Source organism: Daktulosphaira vitifoliae, unplaced genomic scaffold, assembly GCF_025091365.1.
Source record: "Daktulosphaira vitifoliae isolate Bord-2020 unplaced genomic scaffold, ASM2509136v1 Scaffold_4, whole genome shotgun sequence".
In the NCBI taxonomy this organism is placed as follows: Eukaryota; Metazoa; Arthropoda; class Insecta; order Hemiptera; family Phylloxeridae; genus Daktulosphaira; species Daktulosphaira vitifoliae.
In genome coordinates, this window is record NW_026099575.1 from 38,676,420 (window position 1) to 38,696,572 (window position 20,153).

General features: G+C 24.1%; 2 protein-coding genes across 4 annotated transcripts; one reads left to right on the forward strand and one right to left on the reverse strand.

The window, feature by feature from the left end:
- Window positions 1-4,793: 4,793 nt before the first annotated feature.
- On the forward strand, window positions 4,794-15,176 carry LOC126905518 (transport and Golgi organization protein 1). The gene is made up of 16 exons (XM_050685264.1): window positions 4,794-5,124; window positions 5,281-5,366; window positions 6,022-7,870; window positions 8,354-8,397; window positions 9,038-9,142; window positions 9,202-9,318; window positions 9,380-9,436; window positions 9,502-9,696; window positions 9,768-9,902; window positions 10,694-10,967; window positions 11,022-11,160; window positions 11,230-11,331; window positions 11,388-11,484; window positions 11,735-11,840; window positions 13,904-14,197; window positions 14,984-15,176. The coding sequence occupies exons 1-16, from the start codon at window positions 4,995-4,997 to the stop codon at window positions 15,019-15,021; spliced, it is 3,768 nt and encodes a 1,255-aa protein (XP_050541221.1). The 5' UTR covers window positions 4,794-4,994; the 3' UTR covers window positions 15,022-15,176.
- A 758-nt stretch (window positions 15,177-15,934) lies between these two features.
- LOC126905521 (serine hydrolase-like protein) lies at window positions 15,935-20,124 on the reverse strand. 3 transcript variants are annotated; one of them, XM_050685276.1, is made up of 3 exons: window positions 19,803-20,124; window positions 18,302-19,170; window positions 18,042-18,142 (listed from the first exon to the last, which is right to left on the reverse strand). In XM_050685276.1, exons 1-2 carry the CDS (start codon window positions 19,849-19,851, stop codon window positions 18,329-18,331), a joined length of 891 nt encoding a protein of 296 aa, XP_050541233.1. In that variant the 5' UTR covers window positions 19,852-20,124; the 3' UTR covers window positions 18,042-18,142; window positions 18,302-18,328. The 3 variants fall into 3 exon arrangements, with proteins under 3 accessions (XP_050541232.1, XP_050541234.1, XP_050541233.1); XM_050685275.1 differs by lacking the exons at window positions 18,042-18,142; window positions 18,302-19,170 and adding an exon at window positions 15,935-16,838; XM_050685277.1 differs by lacking the exon at window positions 18,302-19,170 and having other exon boundaries at window positions 17,187-18,142.
- Between the last annotated feature and the right edge of the window lie 29 nt (window positions 20,125-20,153).

Sequence of the window (20,153 nt, forward strand, 5' to 3'; positions counted from 1 at the left end):
AAACTTTTTTTTGTAAGTTAAATATTTTTTGAGAAAATTAAAAAAGCTCATATTTTTGAACTTTTGCGAGGCTGTAAAAAAAAAGCTCAATTCCAATCTTGAGGACTATTAGTATGTCATTATACATATTTTAATTCAACTTTTAAAAACAAACAGTTTTTATTGAAAATTATTGTATCAAGCCCTTTAAATTTTTATACACGTAAAAGTAAAGCAAAATATAACTTCTTTATTATTTTTATAATTTCTCCGTTTAAATTACAATATTAAATATCAATTTCATACTAAATTTAATAATTATAATTAGTATATATTCATATATTATATTTTAAAATCAAAGAACTACTAATCATGATATAATTAAAGAAATAAGAGTTGATGTTGCTTTTGGAATAATCCACCAATTGCCTAATTAAAACAAAAAAAAAAAAAGTTTGTTGGGAATTTTTTCTGCTATTCTGCAAAATTACTCCTTCGTTGACTAGAATGAATCATTAAATAGAAAATTTTATGAGAATTAAAACAATGTTATTTTTAAGATTAATATGCAGTCAGAAAGTTTTATAATTATTATTTATTGTAAATTTATCAGAAAAACTCATTATTTTTTGCATTTTTATCGTAATAGAACACTTAAATAGAAATCATAGTAATCATTTCTAAGTAATTTTTGATATTTAAAAAGATTCTACTATTGAAATATCCAGAACTGAATTAATTTTAATGATTTACTTTAACTAAAAAAAAAAAAGTTAATATTTTGAATCCCTCTTGTGGGCAGGTAAAGGGTTAGATTTATAAAAAAAACCAAATGATAGATAAAGACATGCATCTAAATAAAAAAAAATATACTGATTTGGTCATTTTTGATAAAGTTATAACAATTAACAAAGTTATAAGTTTTATACACTGGACTACAAGGAACTTCCATCAGAAACAAAAATATACTATTCTAAATCAACTTTTCGCGATGTTTTAAAATGTGCAATTAGACTTTTTCTATAACTTCTAAGTTTTAATATTATTAAAAAATAGTTTTTACATATAAAAAAAAATAATTAAGAACAAAAAAAATTGTTTTAAATTAATACTGATTTGATATAATATTTAATATTAATTTGATTATTAATAAGTTAAAAATAAGGAAAATGACATATTTAACCTATTTTGTTAATCGTTTAAAGTTGATTGTTGTAAATGTTTATAATAAAAAAAAAAAATTTATTTTACCATAACTTTTAGCTCAATTGGTAAGTTTGACATTGACATAATTAAATAGAAAATTTTATGACAATTAAAAAAATTGTATCGTTAAGATCAATATGCAGTCAGAAAGTTTTATAATTACTATTTATTGTAAATTTATCAGAAAAGCTCAATATTTTTTTGCATTTTTATGGTAATAGATAACTTAAATAGAAGTAATAGTAATAATTTCCTAGGAACTTTTGTTGTTTGTTGAAAAGATTCTATAATTGAAATATTGAGAACTTAATTAATTTTAATGATTTACTTTAACTAAATGTACCAATCAAAACAAAGTTGTTAAAAAGATTTACTCAATTGAGTGTATTATAAAATTTGATTATATTTGTAAAAATCAATTGTTAATTCAGGAGAAAAAACAATCATTTTTTTTAGAAATGATTTATATAGCAACATGTTACAAAAAAAAATTGTAATATTATAGTCTAGTAGTAGCACACACAAATAGAGTAAAAAAATTATTAAATTACAAAGTAAAATGATTTAATTTTGTAGTTGAAACCTATCATATCAAACTTCATTCGTTAATAAATATTTTGAAAACATTAGAAATTAATGATTTTAATTGTCTTTATGGAGACGATGTAATAACTAACTGTTTAATTGATAAATTAGAATTTTTTTTTCAATTTTTGAGAGTAATATCTTCAACTAGATACGAATTGTAGTAATTTGACGTATTGTTGAAAAAAGTAGGTCAAGTTAGAGCAGAGAAAATAAATGATAGTCACAAAAAAATATCTTCTCGGCTTTGCATCGAAGCGAAAACTTAAAATATAGTAAAATAATTTTAATACGAATAAGAAATTTCTTCTTGCAAGGGGCGACTAAAGTGATGGGATCCTTGATCTTTATTGAAGTTATTGAATCTAAATGTGATAAAAATCAAACGAGTTAAAATTTATACTAACTTAAAAAGAATTAAGAAAAAATGCAAAAAATTCATTGCCATATGCGGGTTGGAACCTCGTACCCCAAGCGTGTAAAACATAAATTTTACCAACTCGGCAACCGTACGTTGCTTCCGGCGGTTGAAAAATTGGCTATTTAAGCTAGTTCAAATTTCAAAGTTATTTTTCTCGACTTAAAAGAAACAAACATATTTAAATAAGTTTAACTATCTATACTATATCAATTTTAATTTATATAATATTTATGAAAATCTGTACTCCCCTTGTCAGGTATTTTAAAATAAAATAAAATACAAAACCCAGAATTTTAACACAAAAATAGCATATTTTTGCATACGGTAGTCATTTTTACCATGAAGACAAATCCAGAGGTCAAATTTTTTTTTTTCACATTAAAGTATATTACATAAGCTTTAATTTAAGATATATTTAAAAGTGTCAGTATTTCCGGAATACTTTCAAAAATTAAATTGAAAATATCGTAGTAACAATACGCATGTTTAAAGTTTTGACCCCCCTTGTTAAAGGGGTATGATCCGATTTACAAAAAAAGCGTGCCAGATGAAAGGGGTATATCAATATTTATTATAAAAAAATAATAATATAGATCCATACATTTTTCCAAAAGTTATATAAAATATAAATTAAATAATATAACATATAAAATCGAGATTTTTTTCACGGAAATCGTACGTTTTTCTTTAACTTTGATGTCCGTTTTCACCACGAAGACAAGTCCAGAGGTCAAATTTTTTTTTTTCAAATTAAAGTATATTACATAAGCTTTAATTTAAGATATATATAAAAGTGTCAGTCTTTCCGGAACATTTTCAAAAGTTAAGTTGAAAAAGTTCTACTTTCTATACGCATTTTAAAAGGTTTGCACCCCCCCTGTATAAAGGGAAATGGTCCGATTTTAAAAAAAAGTATGTCGAATGAAAGAAGTATATATAAAGTATTTATCATTAAAGAATAAAGTTGATTCATGCATTTTTTAAAAAGTTATAGCAACATAATGTTAAAAAATGTAAAATATAATATCAAGAATTTTTTCACAAAAATAGCATATTTTTGCATACGGTAGTCATTTTCACCATGAAGACAAGTCCAGAGGTCAAATTTTTTTTTTTCAAATTAAAGTATATTACATTAGCTTTAATTTAAGGTATATATAAAATTGTCAGTCTTTCCGGAACATTTTCAAAAGTTAAGTTGAAAAAGTTAATTTTTTGTAAAAAAGTTACCATTTTGAAACCCCATCCTTTGGGCTGTTAAAGGGTCAAATGTTCACAAAAATATATAAAATGATAGGTAATTATCTAAGGTATCTATAAAAAAAAAAATTATATTGATTCGGTCATTTTTAAAAAAGTTATGGCAATTTTAAGTAAAAAAAATTGAAAAAATATCGAAAATTAGCGATTTTTAAATTTGTAATTTTTTGGGGGATTTCCCCCGTTTACGGGGAACGAGGGAATTTTTTTCAATTTTTGAGGGTAATGTCTTCGACTAGATACGATTTGTGATCTTTTGACATATTGTTCATCAAAATCGGTCCAGCGAGAGCTGAGATTGAGCGTTCACAGACACAAAAAAATAAATAAAAAAAAAAACACATCATAGTAAAATTAATACCTTCTCAGCTTCGCATCGAAGCTAAAAAAAATAAAAGGTAATGATATCATGCATCTGTATAAAAAAAAATTATATTGATTTGGTTATTTTTAAAAAAGTTATAGCACTTTTAAGTAAAAAAAATTGAAAAAATTTCGAAAATTAGCGATTTTTAAATGTGTAATTTTTTTGGAGGTTTCCCCCATTTACGGGGAACAAGGGAATTTTTTTCAATTTTTGAGGGTTATGTTTTCGACAAGATACAATTTGTGATCTTTTGACATATTGTTCATCAAAATCGGTCCAGCGAGAGCTGAGATTGAGCGTTCACAGACACACAAAAATAAAATAAAAAAACACATCATAGTAAAATTAATACCTTCTCAGCTTCGCATCGAAGCTAAAAGAGAAAGAACAATTTTTTTATAGGGAAATATTCTTGTCATTACTTGATACTTATTAGTTTCTGTTTTTTTATAAGCAAAATCCTATATTTTTTTATATGATCAAACTATGCCAAAATATATGGACCAAATATACGATATCAAATATTTTTGTACAAATGCTATTTGAAATAAATCAGTTATAATCTTATCATTCAGAATTATAACTATTAACTATTTTTTAGTTAATATTAAAACAGAGAAGTACAAGGCGATAATTGGTATCAAATTTTCAGTTTCGAATGTAGAATAGATTTCAAATCAACAATTTCANTTTAGAATAGATTTCAAATCAACAAATTCAATTTTTATATTGTTCAGTATTTGAGTTTTGCACTCAACACATTAATAGACATAAAATACTCTTCGATATCCCTTGAGGATATAATTTATAATGTATAATTTCATACAATTTTTATAAAACAAATGATTTACAATAACTAACTAGTATTTCAAAGTGTATAACAGCTGATTGTCAACGTGTTCAATTAAGAAAATTGTTATCAATAAAATAAGGCTGTTATCAACAAAGACTAGTGATAATTTCTCTGTACAAAATGCATTTTAATTTGCCAAGCAACACGTCGTACGTAATGATTATCGTCATAGAAAATGATTAAAAATAAGTAAATAGAAAATGTGATATTTTGCAAATTCATTTAAAGAAAACTTTAATATCTACTTTTTTATTTAAATTTTTCAAACTAATGAATAAGTTTGTATACTTGAGTTAAATGACTAAAGTGCCTCACCTTTCACTATGTTTATGTTTAAAATCGTTTTTATATTAGTTATATCGGTATACGTTATTTTTGCTACAAATACGTGTGATCCTAGTAAAGTGACTGAATATCAATGTCGAGACTCATTATGTAAAACTACATCTGAAAGTAAGTATTATGATTTTGATTTTGATCTTTTAGGTTGTTCAAAATTTATTGAATAAGCAAATAACTAATAATTGGATTCTATCTTAAAAATTAAAATAAAACTCTTGAAATCAGTGTTGATTGTAATATATAATTCAATATTTAAATTATTTTCAGATGGACAGTATTTATCTTTGAACAATAGGAAGTCTGTTCCAGTCATAGGCTATAGTAAAGATAAATTTATGGTTAAAAAAAACTCTGTAAGTATTAAAAATATTACCATTAAAACTTGTATTTAATGAAACAATTAAATAATAAGAAGTAATATAGTTAAAATAATTGCTATATTTAATGTCATTAATTAAGAAAACCCCCATTTATTTTTGTTAAATAGTGAATTTTTTCATAAAAATGTACTAAAAAATATTTTATTCATTTTTGTTTAATTTTTTTTTTTAATAATAAATGTTGTATACAGTAAAATGCAATTTAAAAATATGAACACAAACCGTAGTGTTCAATAATTTTTTTTTTTATATAAAATAATGTATCTAGATTATTAATTTTTATGTATCATTAAAAATTCACCATGTAATTAAAATTTATTTCATATTAAAAAGAAATAAAAAATAGTTATTTTAAGTGATTGATAAAAATAAATTTTATTAGAAAACCATATGAGCAATGAATTTTTCTATGATTGTAATCAAAAGTTAACTTCTAAAACTTCACTAAATTAAAGCGTGATTTATATAAATTTTGGTACACTTAAAATCACAGGCATTCCTTAAAAATTTTTTGGAAGTGTCTTTGTTGACTCAACATATAGAATGGTTGGGTTAATACCAAGTATAATACTTTTACTGATTGTGAATATTACAAATACATTTTTATTGTATTATTGTTTTGTTTTAGGGTTTTGATATTATCAATAAAAACAAACTTAAAGTAATAAACTTTTCTAGTAAAGGTTGGGATTACTTGGTCAAAATAAACGAGGAAACCCATACAGTATGTAGTGCAGTTTTTATAAACAATGAAAATACTTCAAAACTTTATTCAAATGATAATTCAAATCTAATAGAAAATGATGATAATGTTAACATAACTGAAGAAATTTCTATAAATAGTTCAAAAAATGAAATTTTCGGAAATGAACCAAATAGCAATTATAGTGAATTAACTCCGGTAGAACATTTTAATGATTCAATTATTGTAAATGAAACTAAAAATAATGATGAAGTTATTAATTTTGTTGATAAGTCTTCAGGAATAAAAAATAATAACGAATATAATATTATTAAAAATCAAAATATTGTTAAAAATACATCTAATAACATAGCTAATGAAGGCAAGTCTGATGATGCACCATCATTCACTCCTATGGAAAATCAAAAAAGTATTCCTGAAAATAGTGATGATGTTCTTGAACAGGGTAATGATATTGATAATGAATCAGAGATTAATTTAACTGTAGATTACGAAAATTTATCTTCAAATGATGATATAAAAGATTCTTCTAATGAAAATAAAATTCAAAGATTAAAAGAAACTGTAAATTCTGAGTTAAATGAAATTGGTGATAAAATTGAATTACAAAAATCACTTGAACCAACAAATGACAATGACAAATGTTTATTAGATAATTGTATAAATAAATTGGAGACTGAAATTGAAAAGAAAGTTGATTTAAATGCAGAAGAAATAGATTCAGCTAAGTCTGACATACAAGACGAAAATAATACTTTTACACCAAATGTTATTACTATTGCTGAAACAGTAAATAGTGAGATTCCAGAAGAGATAGAAAAAGTTGAACAATTTGATATATCACAGATCAATAATATAAATGACCAGATAGAAAATATGCCAGCAGAAGAATCAAATAATGAAACTGTCATTAACGGTGATTTGAGTATAGATGACAATAATGTCTCTAGTCATGTTGATAAACTACCATTAAATGATAAAGAAATAAAAAACTCTAATGAAATACCCGTAATACAAAAAATTGAGACCATTAATAAAAATATACCTACAGAATTAAATAATTCTTCTAATTCTAATAGTGTTGTTACAACAATTAATTATATTGATGATGACAATAAAACTAATAATCGATTTATAACAGAAAATTCAAATAATTTTTCAAGTAATGATGAAATTAATCAACCAAAAAGTACAGATATTACTGAAAATTTATCAAATGTGGATTCCAATATAAACATTAAAGTAAAAGATGAAATTTCACAAAATAATCTAACTATGGATAAAACAGGTATTCAGGAAAGTATGTTAGGTGAAGTTACTAAGGCTTCAATACCTAATAATATTCAATGTAAACCTGGTACAGATTGTTCCGATCCAACTGCAAGTATACATACGCATACATACCCAGACAATTCAGCTAATACTGTTTTAATAAATAATATACAGAAAGGAAGCTTTGTCTCTTCTTTTGGACATCCTGAAAGCTGCACTGGAACAGCATGTCTCCATTTAATAAATAATAATGAACAATCTAGCAAAACAAACATTAATGAACCTATTGAATCAACTACAAACCAAAATTTTATTATAGAAAATTTGGAGAAAAATACTGAGTCTCTTAAAAAAGAAATAGAAAATTTAGAATATAAACAAATTATTCATACAAATGATGAGTGGTATTTTATGGATTATGTTGAACAATGGCTAACATCCCCTACAATGAACACAGTAAATTTTGTCATGAGATTTTTTAGTAACTCGAACACTTATAATGGTTAGTATTTTAGTTAATAGTTTTATTATTTTTATCTGAAATTATTAGGATAACATTATACTTACATTATTATATCAACCTAAAATATAGTAATTAGTTTAACTGTATGTCAGTTTTATTTTTATTCTTAAATGAACTATAATATATTTCCTCTTTTTAAAATACAAGTAATTTTTATCTTTATGTAATCATAGCTAATGGCCATTGTTTTTTTTAAATTAAATAGATTTTAATTGTATATTATTTTGAAAAATAACTGTACAATATAGTTGCATCATTATATTGTACTTGGGTGAGTTGAAAAATAATATACACCCTAACATATAGCTTTAAAACTAATGTAAATAAATAAATAAAGTAAAAACACATGTGTAGAAATTTATATAACCTTTAGTTACATATTGTTATTTTGTTAATACTAATTATACTAATTAGTTATACTGTAAATACATTTAATTTCAAGGAACCATTTTCTTTTTTTAGACCAACAAATAGATGTTTTTTCAACAGAAGATTTTGGCAATGATGTAAGTTTAAACAAATAAATATATATATATAGGGTGATTATTTAACTACGACTCAAGCAATATCTATTAATAAAAGTATAAGACAAATTATAATTTTTTTTTCTTTCAAAAGTTAATAATATTCTATGTTTTATTATTTTCAAACATAAAATTGTTCCTATCCCTCTATCTCCCTTTTAAATAACATTAACTTAAGTTTTTTAAATGGGAACACATGTTTAATTAGCTTAAAATTAAGTAAATGGCTGGTCTATAACAACTATTGAACGAGTATTTAAAAAAATATCACACTTTTATACTAGGTCAGAAAGAGTAGAGCAGTTCAAAAATTCCTAGAGATAAAAATATGCATACCTCCCATTTAAGTATATTAGTGCTAATATATTTTAAAATACTCGCTTAATAGTTGTTATGTATTTATTATGTCTAAGTTATTAGTTATCATTAGTAAGCAAGAACTCACAAAATCACAGGTTACATTAGAATAATGTCAACTATTGCTGCTGATTAAAGGCAATAGCATTTGTAATTTACAAGTTGTGATACTAATTAAAGAGAAAAGCATTTTCTTTATCATAATAATTAACTTATTTTAGTAAAGTTATTTAAAACATTTAATGGTAATAAATAATTTTTTAAGGAAAATATAAGCCATCGTAAACAGATGAATGATAATTCAAAAATATATTTCATTGTCTCTGCAGTAATCACATTGTTGTTTTCTCTTGGTTATTGTAAATATCAAGTATGTAAAACTATTTTTCATTACTTTAATTATGGTTAACATTTTTTTTTTTATTGTAGAAAGGTTCTTATGAAAACTATTTGTTGACATTATTAGCTGTAAAAGAACAAAGTTTATTGATTGTTGAACAGGAATTGTGTACAATAAAAGAGCATAATGTGGAAAATACAACAATAGTAATTTAACAAATTTTATTAAAATAAATCTCGAATATATTAAATAATTTTCTTCTTTCAGGTATCCAAAGAAAATTCAGATTATGAATTATTCAAAAATAATTTAGCAGAATCAGAGGTTATTATCATCTAAAACTAATTTTTTAAATTAAATGTTTTTTTACAAAATATTATTATATTCAGGACACCATAGAATCACAGACCATTGTCATAGCAAAGCTTCAACAAGAAGTTTCTGAACTTACTGAAGCTGGTGTCAATATGCATGAATTATTTAAATCTGCATTGGAGTCAAGTGAAAAACATAAATCCTATGTAAATTTAACCAAAACCAAACTTGATGAATCAGAAAATATGATTATTAATCTGAGAGAAAAAGTATTAAATATTAAACATTAAATATTCTAATGAATGAATTAAAAGTAAAACTAAATATTTTTATTGTAAAGAATTTGGAATTACATGAAGAAATTGAGAAAAAGTGTGATGCTATTAAAAATTTACACTCTATTAATGATAAACTGACACAAAAAAATAATAAATTGATGGATGAAAACGAAAAAACAGTGTCCCATTTAGAACAGGTAAAATTTTTTTAATTTACAGGGATTGTTATAAAAAAATAATTTTTATTTTAATTAAGTTCATTTATAGTACAATAATATATATGGTATTAATATTCTAGAATATTCTTCATCATATTACATTACTATAAAATATTATATTATGTTTTGTAATGTACATTACAAAACCTTCTAAAAAAATACATATTTCAAAAGACTTAATTTTTTTTTTATAAGTAAGATTAATGTTTGCTATTATAAGCAGTTAAAAAAAAGATAAAAGTCACTTTTTATTTTAAATTATCATACTTTAATTTATATTGGTGAAAATGTCAGAGAACTGAAAATATTTAGTTGCGTCATTATTTTAGTAAATAAATAATAATTGTATTAGTATATGAAGATTGATATTTTAGTATAAATGACTGTTTGTAATAGTTTGTAAAAAAGAATATTATAGAGTTCGCATTTAAATGAAATTTGAAATTAAAGAATGCATATTTTAAATTTAATACCAATTTATTTATTGATTCATTGTTTTATGTTGAACATCCTTTCAACTTAGAAATTTAATTCTTGCATGAGAGCAGAAAACCTATTTTACCTCTTATACAAAAAAAAAAAAAATGTAATAATAAAAAGGTCAGTCAATTAAAGTTTTAAAAATATCATTATCAGCTATATAATTGTGGTGAAATTTTTTAAAACTGATTATTATACATTTTTTTTTAAATAAGTAATGTTTCGTTATGCAATATTTCAAATTTATTTTTTGTAGTTTATTTAAACCTGATGCTAATTATTTATTTTAGATTTTAGCAGATAAAACAAAATTGCAAAAGCAAAATAATGATTTACAGTATGAATTGAATAAAGTTAATAATGCTTTAATGATAGCAGAAGACGAAGCATCCTTATCCAAAGATGCTTTACAAGATTTTATTTCTAAGAAATTCAATTTTGCAGAAGCCAAAGAAATATTGTTTTCAGTTAAATCATCAGCTGAATTAAATTCAACAAAGAAAATGTGTGAAAAATACCAAAACAAAATTGAGGAACTTATTAAGTCAAATCAGCAAAGTAGAGGTTAGATTTATTTAAATAATTTATTTTTAATTTTTAAACATTTTTATCTCATAGATCAAATAGATACATTGAATAATGAAATAGTTAATCTAAAAACTTCTTATATCAAATTAAAATCTTCTAAAGATGAGCAAGAAACTAAATTGAATGTGCTATCCAAATTTTTCAAAGATCAGGAAAAAGAATATCAAAGGTAATTAAAAATTTTAAATATGACTTTTTTTTATTCAAATTTTGAAGTTTTTGTTGAATTAAATTTTAGACAAATAGATGAAAAAGCCTCGTTGTATAAAAACGAAATTGGAGAATCTACTAATCTTTATAAACAAATTGAATTTTTAAATCAAGAAATTTCAAATTACAAGTAAAAAAAAAAAGGATTATATTTTTCTATTCATTAATTTAAATTAATTATTATAGATCAGTAAATCAATCATTAAAAAATGAAATTAATGATCAAGAAGCAAGCTTTAAAATACAATTATCAGCAGCAGATAAGAAAGCCAATGATAATTGGGTAAATTCTTTATTTAAAAATAATTAATTTCATATACAAATATGTATAACTGTATCTATCCATCTTTTTGAGATAAACTTAAAAAATATCTAGTTTTAAATTAAAAAAAGTATATGTGCAATATAATTACTTAAATTTAAGCCTTAACTAAAGAAAAAGAAATTTCAGAACTTAAAAATTAATGGAAAACACTTAATTTTTTTTAACAAAAATTTTTACAGTTAAAATTTGATTAATTTTTCTTTTTAAGATGGCATTCAGGCAAGCAGAAAGAAAACTCAAAGAAATGGAAATTGAAACAGCTCAACTTAGAAACAAATTAACAATGTCTGATAAAAAGTTTGACAATGGCACAAGTAAGTAAATTTTACTAATCATAGGTGTCCTCCAATACTAAACTATCAAAAGATTTCATTTAATATATCAAGAAATTGTTTTTAATGTCTTCAGATATAATATTATGAGGCATATAACTCCTTTAATTATTCTTACATCTCATCTTTTTAATGACTTAGTCAATAGTTTTAGTTTGGATCGTATATTGTTTTAATGTAGAAGTATTGAGGCTTTTTACATTGAAAATTTTTATTGATCAATCTTAGTAAAAGTAATAAAAGATTTGATTATTTTATTCATAATTAGTAGGACACACTACTTGGTACATACTTTGTAAAATAAATTTAAATGAAGGGTGATGGCTTTACTGATACTCATATTACTCAATAAGGATCATTACAAATAAAAACAACTTATTTCTTTTAATATAAAAACAAAAATCTTTCTGTTTAATTTCTTATCATCTTTTTCCTCGTCTTAATGTCAACTTCTTGGAGTCATCCATCCTTATTCTAAAATACTAATTGACATGATCTTCCACATCATCTACACACACATCAGACATCCTCATATCGCATTTAATAACATCCCTTCATCTCTTTATTGTTCATTCTTTACCTTTTCTTCCTTCAACATTCATTTCTATAACTGTTCTTACAACTTGCGATTTTTCACACCTTATAACAAAACCATCTAAGTCTATTTTCTTTCATCTTAACGATTGATACTACACCTATATTTCCTCTTATACGTTCATTCCTTATCCTATCTTCTCTCTATTATCATTCTTATCTCTGCTCTAATTTATTATCAACTGCCCAATACTCTGAACCATACATCATAGCTGGTCTCACTACGGTCTTGTAGAATTTACCTTTCAGCCTCATTGGAATTCTTTTATCGCATAAGACGCCAGACACTTCTCTCCAATTCAACCTCCCGCACTTAATCCTGTGTCTTACTTCCTTGTCAAGACCACTGCTCTATTGCATAACTGACCCTAAAAACTTTCCATCTCTCCAATCACGTTCTCGCCTATTGTCACTGATCTCCTCATTTCACCTTATACACTCTTTCTCTGCTCTATTCTTTTGTCAATTGCTAATCACTCTGAACCATACATCATAACTGGTTTCACTACAGTTTTATAGAACTTGACTTTCAGTTACACTGAATTCCTTATTGCAATACACACCAGACGTTTCTCTCCATTTCACCCACCCGCACTCTATCCTGTGTTTTATATGGCTCAATTAATAACAGAAAAAAACCTAATCTGTCCTACTGTTTTTTTTATTGATGCAACAGCCTGCCACATTTCTTATTACTAATTAAATCTACCAGTCCCTGGTATAATTTCTGTTTGATTTTTTTGTAAACTATTAAATTTCAAACACTATTTTATTTTAATAAGTTAAAATTAAAATTACTTTAAAACTCATTGAACTTAACTATTCAAAATTTTAATAATTATAATTTATATTTTCATTAATTATGCCCCTATAATTTTCACACTCTTGTATATCTCATTTGCCTCATTTTTACAGAAAAATAAAACTTAGAAGTTGTTAATCTTAAAATTAATTTTTGAAATACTGTTATGCATTGTTATTAATAAGTTATTATATTTTCAATTTCCAATTTAGATTTTATCTAATCTATATTTATAGGATGAAATATTATTTCTTATTACACACTTTTTACACAAATAAGATGAGTTTTATCTTATTTATGCTATATAATTACACTTTTAAAAATAACATGTAGCCTTAAAAAAAAAATTGCATTAGAATAATATATCTATTAATAAATTAAAATTTCTTTAAATAAGTCTGATAACACAGTTTTCTCTTATCTAAATGTGAACATTACAAATTGAATTTCATAATGATATAGTTTTTTAAAATTATTAATAGTAAACTAATGTTTTACAAATGATTCATAATATGAATATAGTAATATATTTATTATAATTTAAAAGTAAAGGCTTGCGAATAGATGAATTTGTTACTATAATAATAATTTTTATGATTTAGATTATTAAAATTGTATTTAAATTATATGTTTTATATTTTTTTCTTAGAAAGTGTGGATTCCTCAAAAGATTTTGAAGATGAACTTTTGGACATTCCGTTACCTACTGTATCACCAGATTTTACATTGTTAGATTTTGAGCCTCCTCCTCCTATATTCCCCACCCCTCATACTTCTACTGACCAAAGGCTTCCTCCACTTGGAGCTCTAGGCCAAGGTCCTCCATCTCCTGTCTCTTTAACAAGAAGACAAAATAGGTTAATATCACCACCACCTCCTGTTCCATTACATTCTTCTGCTTTTAGGCCTTTGCCACAACGATACAATTATTTGGATCGACAAAGTAAGTTTAAAATTATTTTAATACACTTCATTTAAATTGAAAGATTTTTTTATGAGAATTAATGCTAAGAAAAATTTAGATTTTATTTATTTATTTTGAATTAACGCCAAAGACTTAAGTATAGTAATTAAATGTTAGCAAAATTTAAACATAATAGAACTTAAAAATGAAAATTATAAGATTGAAGAAAGAAGTATACAATGTTGCAAATATAAAAGTAGACTACCAAATAATATTAAAATATAAGTATAACAAACTTACATAATATTGATTTATATGTAGTATTGTGCGATTGATGCACAATCGGGTTTAAAAATACCAAAAGAAGACAATTTAATACTTTCAATAGACATTCTATTTAGAGGAGTATTAAAACCTTATGACATTTAATGAAAAGAGTTAATACTTATAGTAATAAAGCAAATAAATAAATTTGCCAATGCCTTTAGCCCAATGATAATAGTCATAATTTGAGTACACATATTAAATTAAAAAAAATATTATCATGTTAAAAGAGGCATGGTACGAGATTAGATCCACAACCCAAGGCATTGTTAAGACAAACCTTACCACTAGGCTATCTAGTACTTTTGATTTAAATTCAAATCCCGATACACTTCCGTATAGGTCAATAACATTATGTTCAGATTAGGGAAACACAATACCACGTCAGTAATAATCCAAGAAATACTGTGCTATACTTTTTATCCAAATTTTTTTTTAATAGTTAAGATAGAGTAAAATTATTAGTTGATTGATATTTACTTTTAATTTATGTTGTTTCAGATTCCTTAGGTCATTCAGTTGAATCACTTGATAATTAGAATTTATGTACATATTATTGAGTAACTTATATGATAACTAAAGTATTGATGTTATATTCTTAAGTTCATTGTTTATGTTAATGTAAATTATTACTAATATCAGTTAATATTTTTAACCAATAATTAATATAAATAAATTTTTTTTATGACTATTATTTATTTATATTTATAATTTTCTATTAGGATGTTATATTTTTATTTTCACTAAAACCACATTTTGTTAATTAATCGTTATAAAAAATTGAGTTATTATAAACATCTTTTTTACTTGGTAAATTAATAATATGTAAATATAAAATAAATTGAATATCATTGTAGGCTGATACTATTTTAGTTACTACAGATGAATACTTGCCATATTTCTGTAGTTGATGTTATGTTAACATCTATACTAAGTATGAAGTTAATTTATGTATACTTTACTACCAAACCTATTAATTTTCTTAAATATAAATTTAGAATATCACATCTTTAAGAGTTTAATTTGGTCTTGAAAAATTGTATTTGTCAAAATTCTATTTTATGATTCAAAATTTAACTAATAATAAAATAATAATTCCTGAAGTATAAAAATTTTGAATAATATAAAGTTGTAAATATAGTATATTGTACATGGAATTTAGAAAATGGTACCAAAATATAAGTTTTTATAATGAGTGTTGGCTTTGATTCTAAGCTGAAAAGGTATTAATAGAATAATTTTGGTATAAATGCTTATTGTTATAAATCATTGTTTTTTTTTTAGTTCAACAGTGTAAACTATTTTCAAATTTAATAATTCTACTTAGAAGAATAAGGTATGGTTAATATGTTCTTCAAATACTAGGCCCTTATAATGTAAATTACATTAATTTAATTATAATTTCTTTTCATTTAAACTAAATATTTGACTCTCAGTTTGAAATAACATATATTTATGTTGTTTGTAGTTAATATATTTTTTTTTCTATGATAAATAACAATATCATTAAATTATAACTTGCAACTATTCCTGCTTAAAAATTTGTTGATAATTTCTGATATTTTTTTTGGATTATTTATGTGTACATCATGGTTACCCTCAACTTCAATAATTTCTACAAATGGGTTTAACTTGAAAATATCAAATACAGCCTTATAAATTGTCTTAAAATATTCAGCACTTTCTTTAGCTATAATAAGAAGAGTTGGACATTTTATATTTCTTACTACATTTAAATGTTGCTCAGGAGATAACATTTGATGATAAGGTACTTTAAGACGCTGGTCTGCATTAAAATTATATTTTCCAGAGAGCCCATACTTTATAGATCTTTTTAATAAAGTACGAGCTGCTTCATCAGTTAATTCTCCATAAAATCTATGTTTAATATGATGAAAAGCTTCGTCATAGGTGTACCCTGGTATAACATCCGTTTCTTGAATTTCTTGTTCTTTTTGTAACAATTTATCAATTACTTGTCTTGTAAATAAAACAATCTCTTTAGGTTCAACTGGTATAGGCCCACTACTATCTAGTATAATTTGTGTTATTACATGCTGAGGATAGAGAGCAGTGAAAAGGTTTAAAATTTGTCCTCCCATACTGTGACCAATTACATGAAACTTGGTCCACTGTATATAGTCTACAACTTGTTTCAAACTCACAACATAATTTTCTTGTATCCAACGAGTTCCCAATGGTGCTCTTGATGAGTAACCATGATTGGGTAGATCAACACATAAATAAGTTTTATCTGGATTTAAAAGAGGAATTAAGCAATCAAAGCTGGAACAATTATCCTGTAAGCCATGGACGCAAAGAACTCGTACTCCTATATTTTCTCCCCATAATTTAGCTATAATAAAAAAAATGGAAATGTTAAATAAGGAAATAATAACAATATTGTATGCAATAATTTGATTTTTTCTGCTATATGGATTAATGTAAATGAAAATTGTAAAAAGTATTCTTTGATTAATTAAAATTATATTTTGTCAATGGAACACAAAAATATTTGTGAATTATAATTACTTTATTTTGCATTAATTAAAAACATTTTTCAAATTTTGTATTGTAAGGGAAAAGACTTATAATACAAGGTGTGAAAACACATAATAAATTAAACTAAAAAATGATTCTAAAATTCTTTTTTTTAATTAAAGCCAAAATTATTTTTCAAAAAAAAATAAAAGCCACAAGACAATTTTCTTCTAGTCCCTGATTTTAATAAATAAATCTATTACAATTAAAACAAATATGTAATTTTACATAACAAGTTTACAAGATTGTTTAAAATTACAAGAAAACATAAACTTGTAGTTTTTAATTAATAATATTGTTTCAAAAATTTTAAAATATGAGTGAAAACTCTATCTGGATAATTTAAATGAACACTATGATCTCCATTAACATAATTAATTGTAACTTTTGGATGTGTGCTGTAAAATTCATAAGCATTTTTCAAATAATTTGAATAACGTCCACAATTTTCATCTGCTAAAACAAATAGAATAGGACATGATAAATGACTTAAAATATTTTTTTGTTGGTCAAAGGTCATTAATGGATGTATCTGTAGTTTCAAGCGTTGATCATATGAAAATTTAAAGCTTTCATTATTAACTTTGATTAAACTTCTTTTAGCTAAGATATGTACAGATTCATCAGTAAGTTTAGATGGTCGGCTGCTTTTAATTTTTTCAATAGCTTGATTGTAGGTATAAACTGGAGGATCACGACCTTTCTGGCGACTCTGCAATGCTTGAAAGTCATCAATACGAGTTCTAACATTTTGCTTAGTTATATTACAGTCAACAGATCGAGGTCCCATTGTATCAAGAACGATAAGACATTTAATATATTCTGGATATGTAGAAGTAAACCATGATCCTAACTGACCACCAAAACTATGTCCCAGATAAACAAACTGGGACCAATTAAAATGATCTCTTATTAGTTTAATTACACTAAGATAATTAATGAATTCCAAAGGAACATGTTGTGGAAAATGTGCAGATAATCCATGACCAGGTAAATCAATACAAATATAGTAATAATCTGTTGGTAATAAAGGCATGAGTTTAAAAAAAGTATCACAGTTATCTTGAATTCCATGAACACAAAGAACAGCAGGGTTAGTTTCATTTCCATAAACTTTTGCTGTAATCAAAATTAATACAAATACAATTAAAAATATATAGCAAAAATTATTTAGCATTTAAAAAAAGTAAAAAAAAAATAATTATTTAATGATTCATAACAATACACAATCACATTAAAAAAAACTTATTCACAATTATTTAATTATTATTATTATACTATTTATATTTAAATGTTCACAAATGGTTACAGCTTAGAATTTTCTGCAGTTAAAAATGCTTCTATTAGATTAGCAATTCGATCTGGATGGTTTAAATGCACATCATGATTTCCATTTATCTTTACAACTTGTGCATTGGAAATGCTTTTATACATTTTTCTTACTAGTTTAACTCTGGAAGTTTTTTGTTCAGGATTGTCAGTTACCCAAATGTATAATAATGGACATTTAATGTTTTGAACAAAGATCAATTGCTGCATTGGAGATAATATCAAATCATTATATACTTTCATTCTTTGATCTGTTGAAAATGAATACTTTTTATCGGCATTCATTTGTAATGAACGTTTTATTAGTATTTCAGCAGATTTTTGTGTTAGTTTAGATGGCCTTTTTGTTAATATTAAATTTAATGCTTGTTCGTAAGTATATGATGGTGGTGATTGATTAGACATTTTTTTTTCTATTGTTAACAAGTCATCACAAAGTTTCCTTAAATATATGACCGTTTCATCAGGATGAACAATAGCAGGTCCTGCACTATCAATCATAACTAAATGTTCTAGATATTCTGGATAAATCGCAGCAAATAAACTACAAATCATACCACCCAAACTGTGACCAATACATTTAAATTTTTTCCATTTTAAAAAATCGATTACATGCTTAATAGCAATGGTAAAAGTTTCCAATGTTATTCGAAATCCAGGAGCATAATGAGAAGATTTTCCGTGTCCTGGAAGATCAATGCATACAAAATAGAAGCCAGGTGGCAGTAAAGGAATAAGTCTATCAAATGTTCCACAATTATCTTGTTTGCCATGGACACAAAGAACTCTAGTAGCCATGGTATTACCCCAAGTTTTAGCTGAAATTAAATTTTGTTTTGCCAATAAATTTTATGTTAATTCATTAAAATAAAAATTAATAAACTAAAAATTATTGAATTATTTTGTATTTACTAACAAAATGATAAATTTAAATATAACACATAGAACTATATAATTTTCATATTTTTTAAGTTACAAAAAATTGCAAAATATAACAAAGTAATTACAACAATTTTTTAAGTTAATTTAACATATTGAGAAGGCAAAATATTATGTGTCGCACAAAAATATACTGGTTGCTGATAAGCTCTTGTTAAACTGCTATTTTTGATTACACAATAATTTATATAATAGTAAAAAAACACCATGATTTAAGAGCAAAAAGCAACAGAATATTACTATAGTTAACATTCCCATGAATACACCAGATAAAACTTAATTAGAAATTGGTTTATATCAAACCGAAAATAATAAAAATAGAAAATTTTTCATTAAAACTACACAAGAATAAAAACAATATTGAAATAATGGAGAAAATTGACCTAAATGAATTCCAGATATTGATATTATTTTTGACAAAATTTAATGTTATTAAAATAATTATTAATTACATAAAATAGTTTTTAATAATTCATTTAATAGCAAAAAAAATTTTTTAATAAAAATTTACCTGAAATATGTCCCCATGGTACTGGAATTGTTATTTCTTGTGTATTCATATTTGCAAGGTTAATTATCTGATATACATATATATATAAATTTATATCAGATAATATTATTTGTATTTTGAGTTAAAAATAACTACAATATTTATTAAATTAATATTGATATTTTTTATTTTAACCTATTAAAAATTAGAAACTAGATTTTAAATCAAGATTATTCGTTAAAGATCAATATAAAAATATTATGGTAAATATCTCTCATTTATAGAAATGATAGACTTCAAAGTAGAGATTATTGATCCATCACTAAAAAATATGAAATGCGATGACCTTGAATGTCCGTGACCTTGATGATG

Bases quoted from the DNA above. Each gene is read 5' to 3' on its own strand.
- LOC126905521 (XM_050685275.1), bottom strand. From the start codon at position 19,851: ATGAATACACAAGAAATAACAATTCCAGTACCATGGGGACATATTTCA. The intron at 16,839-19,802 runs GTAAATTTTTAT...TTTTTATTATAG, and splicing joins ACCATGGGGACATATTTCAG to CTAAATTATGGGGAGAAAAT.
- LOC126905518 (XM_050685264.1), top strand. From the start codon at position 4,995: ATGTTTATGTTTAAAATCGTTTTTATATTAGTTATATCGGTATACGTT. The intron at 11,485-11,734 runs GTAAATTCTTTA...TTTCTTTTTAAG, and splicing joins AGAAAGCCAATGATAATTGG to ATGGCATTCAGGCAAGCAGA. The intron at 14,198-14,983 runs GTAAGTTTAAAA...ATGTTGTTTCAG, and splicing joins CAATTATTTGGATCGACAAA to ATTCCTTAGGTCATTCAGTT.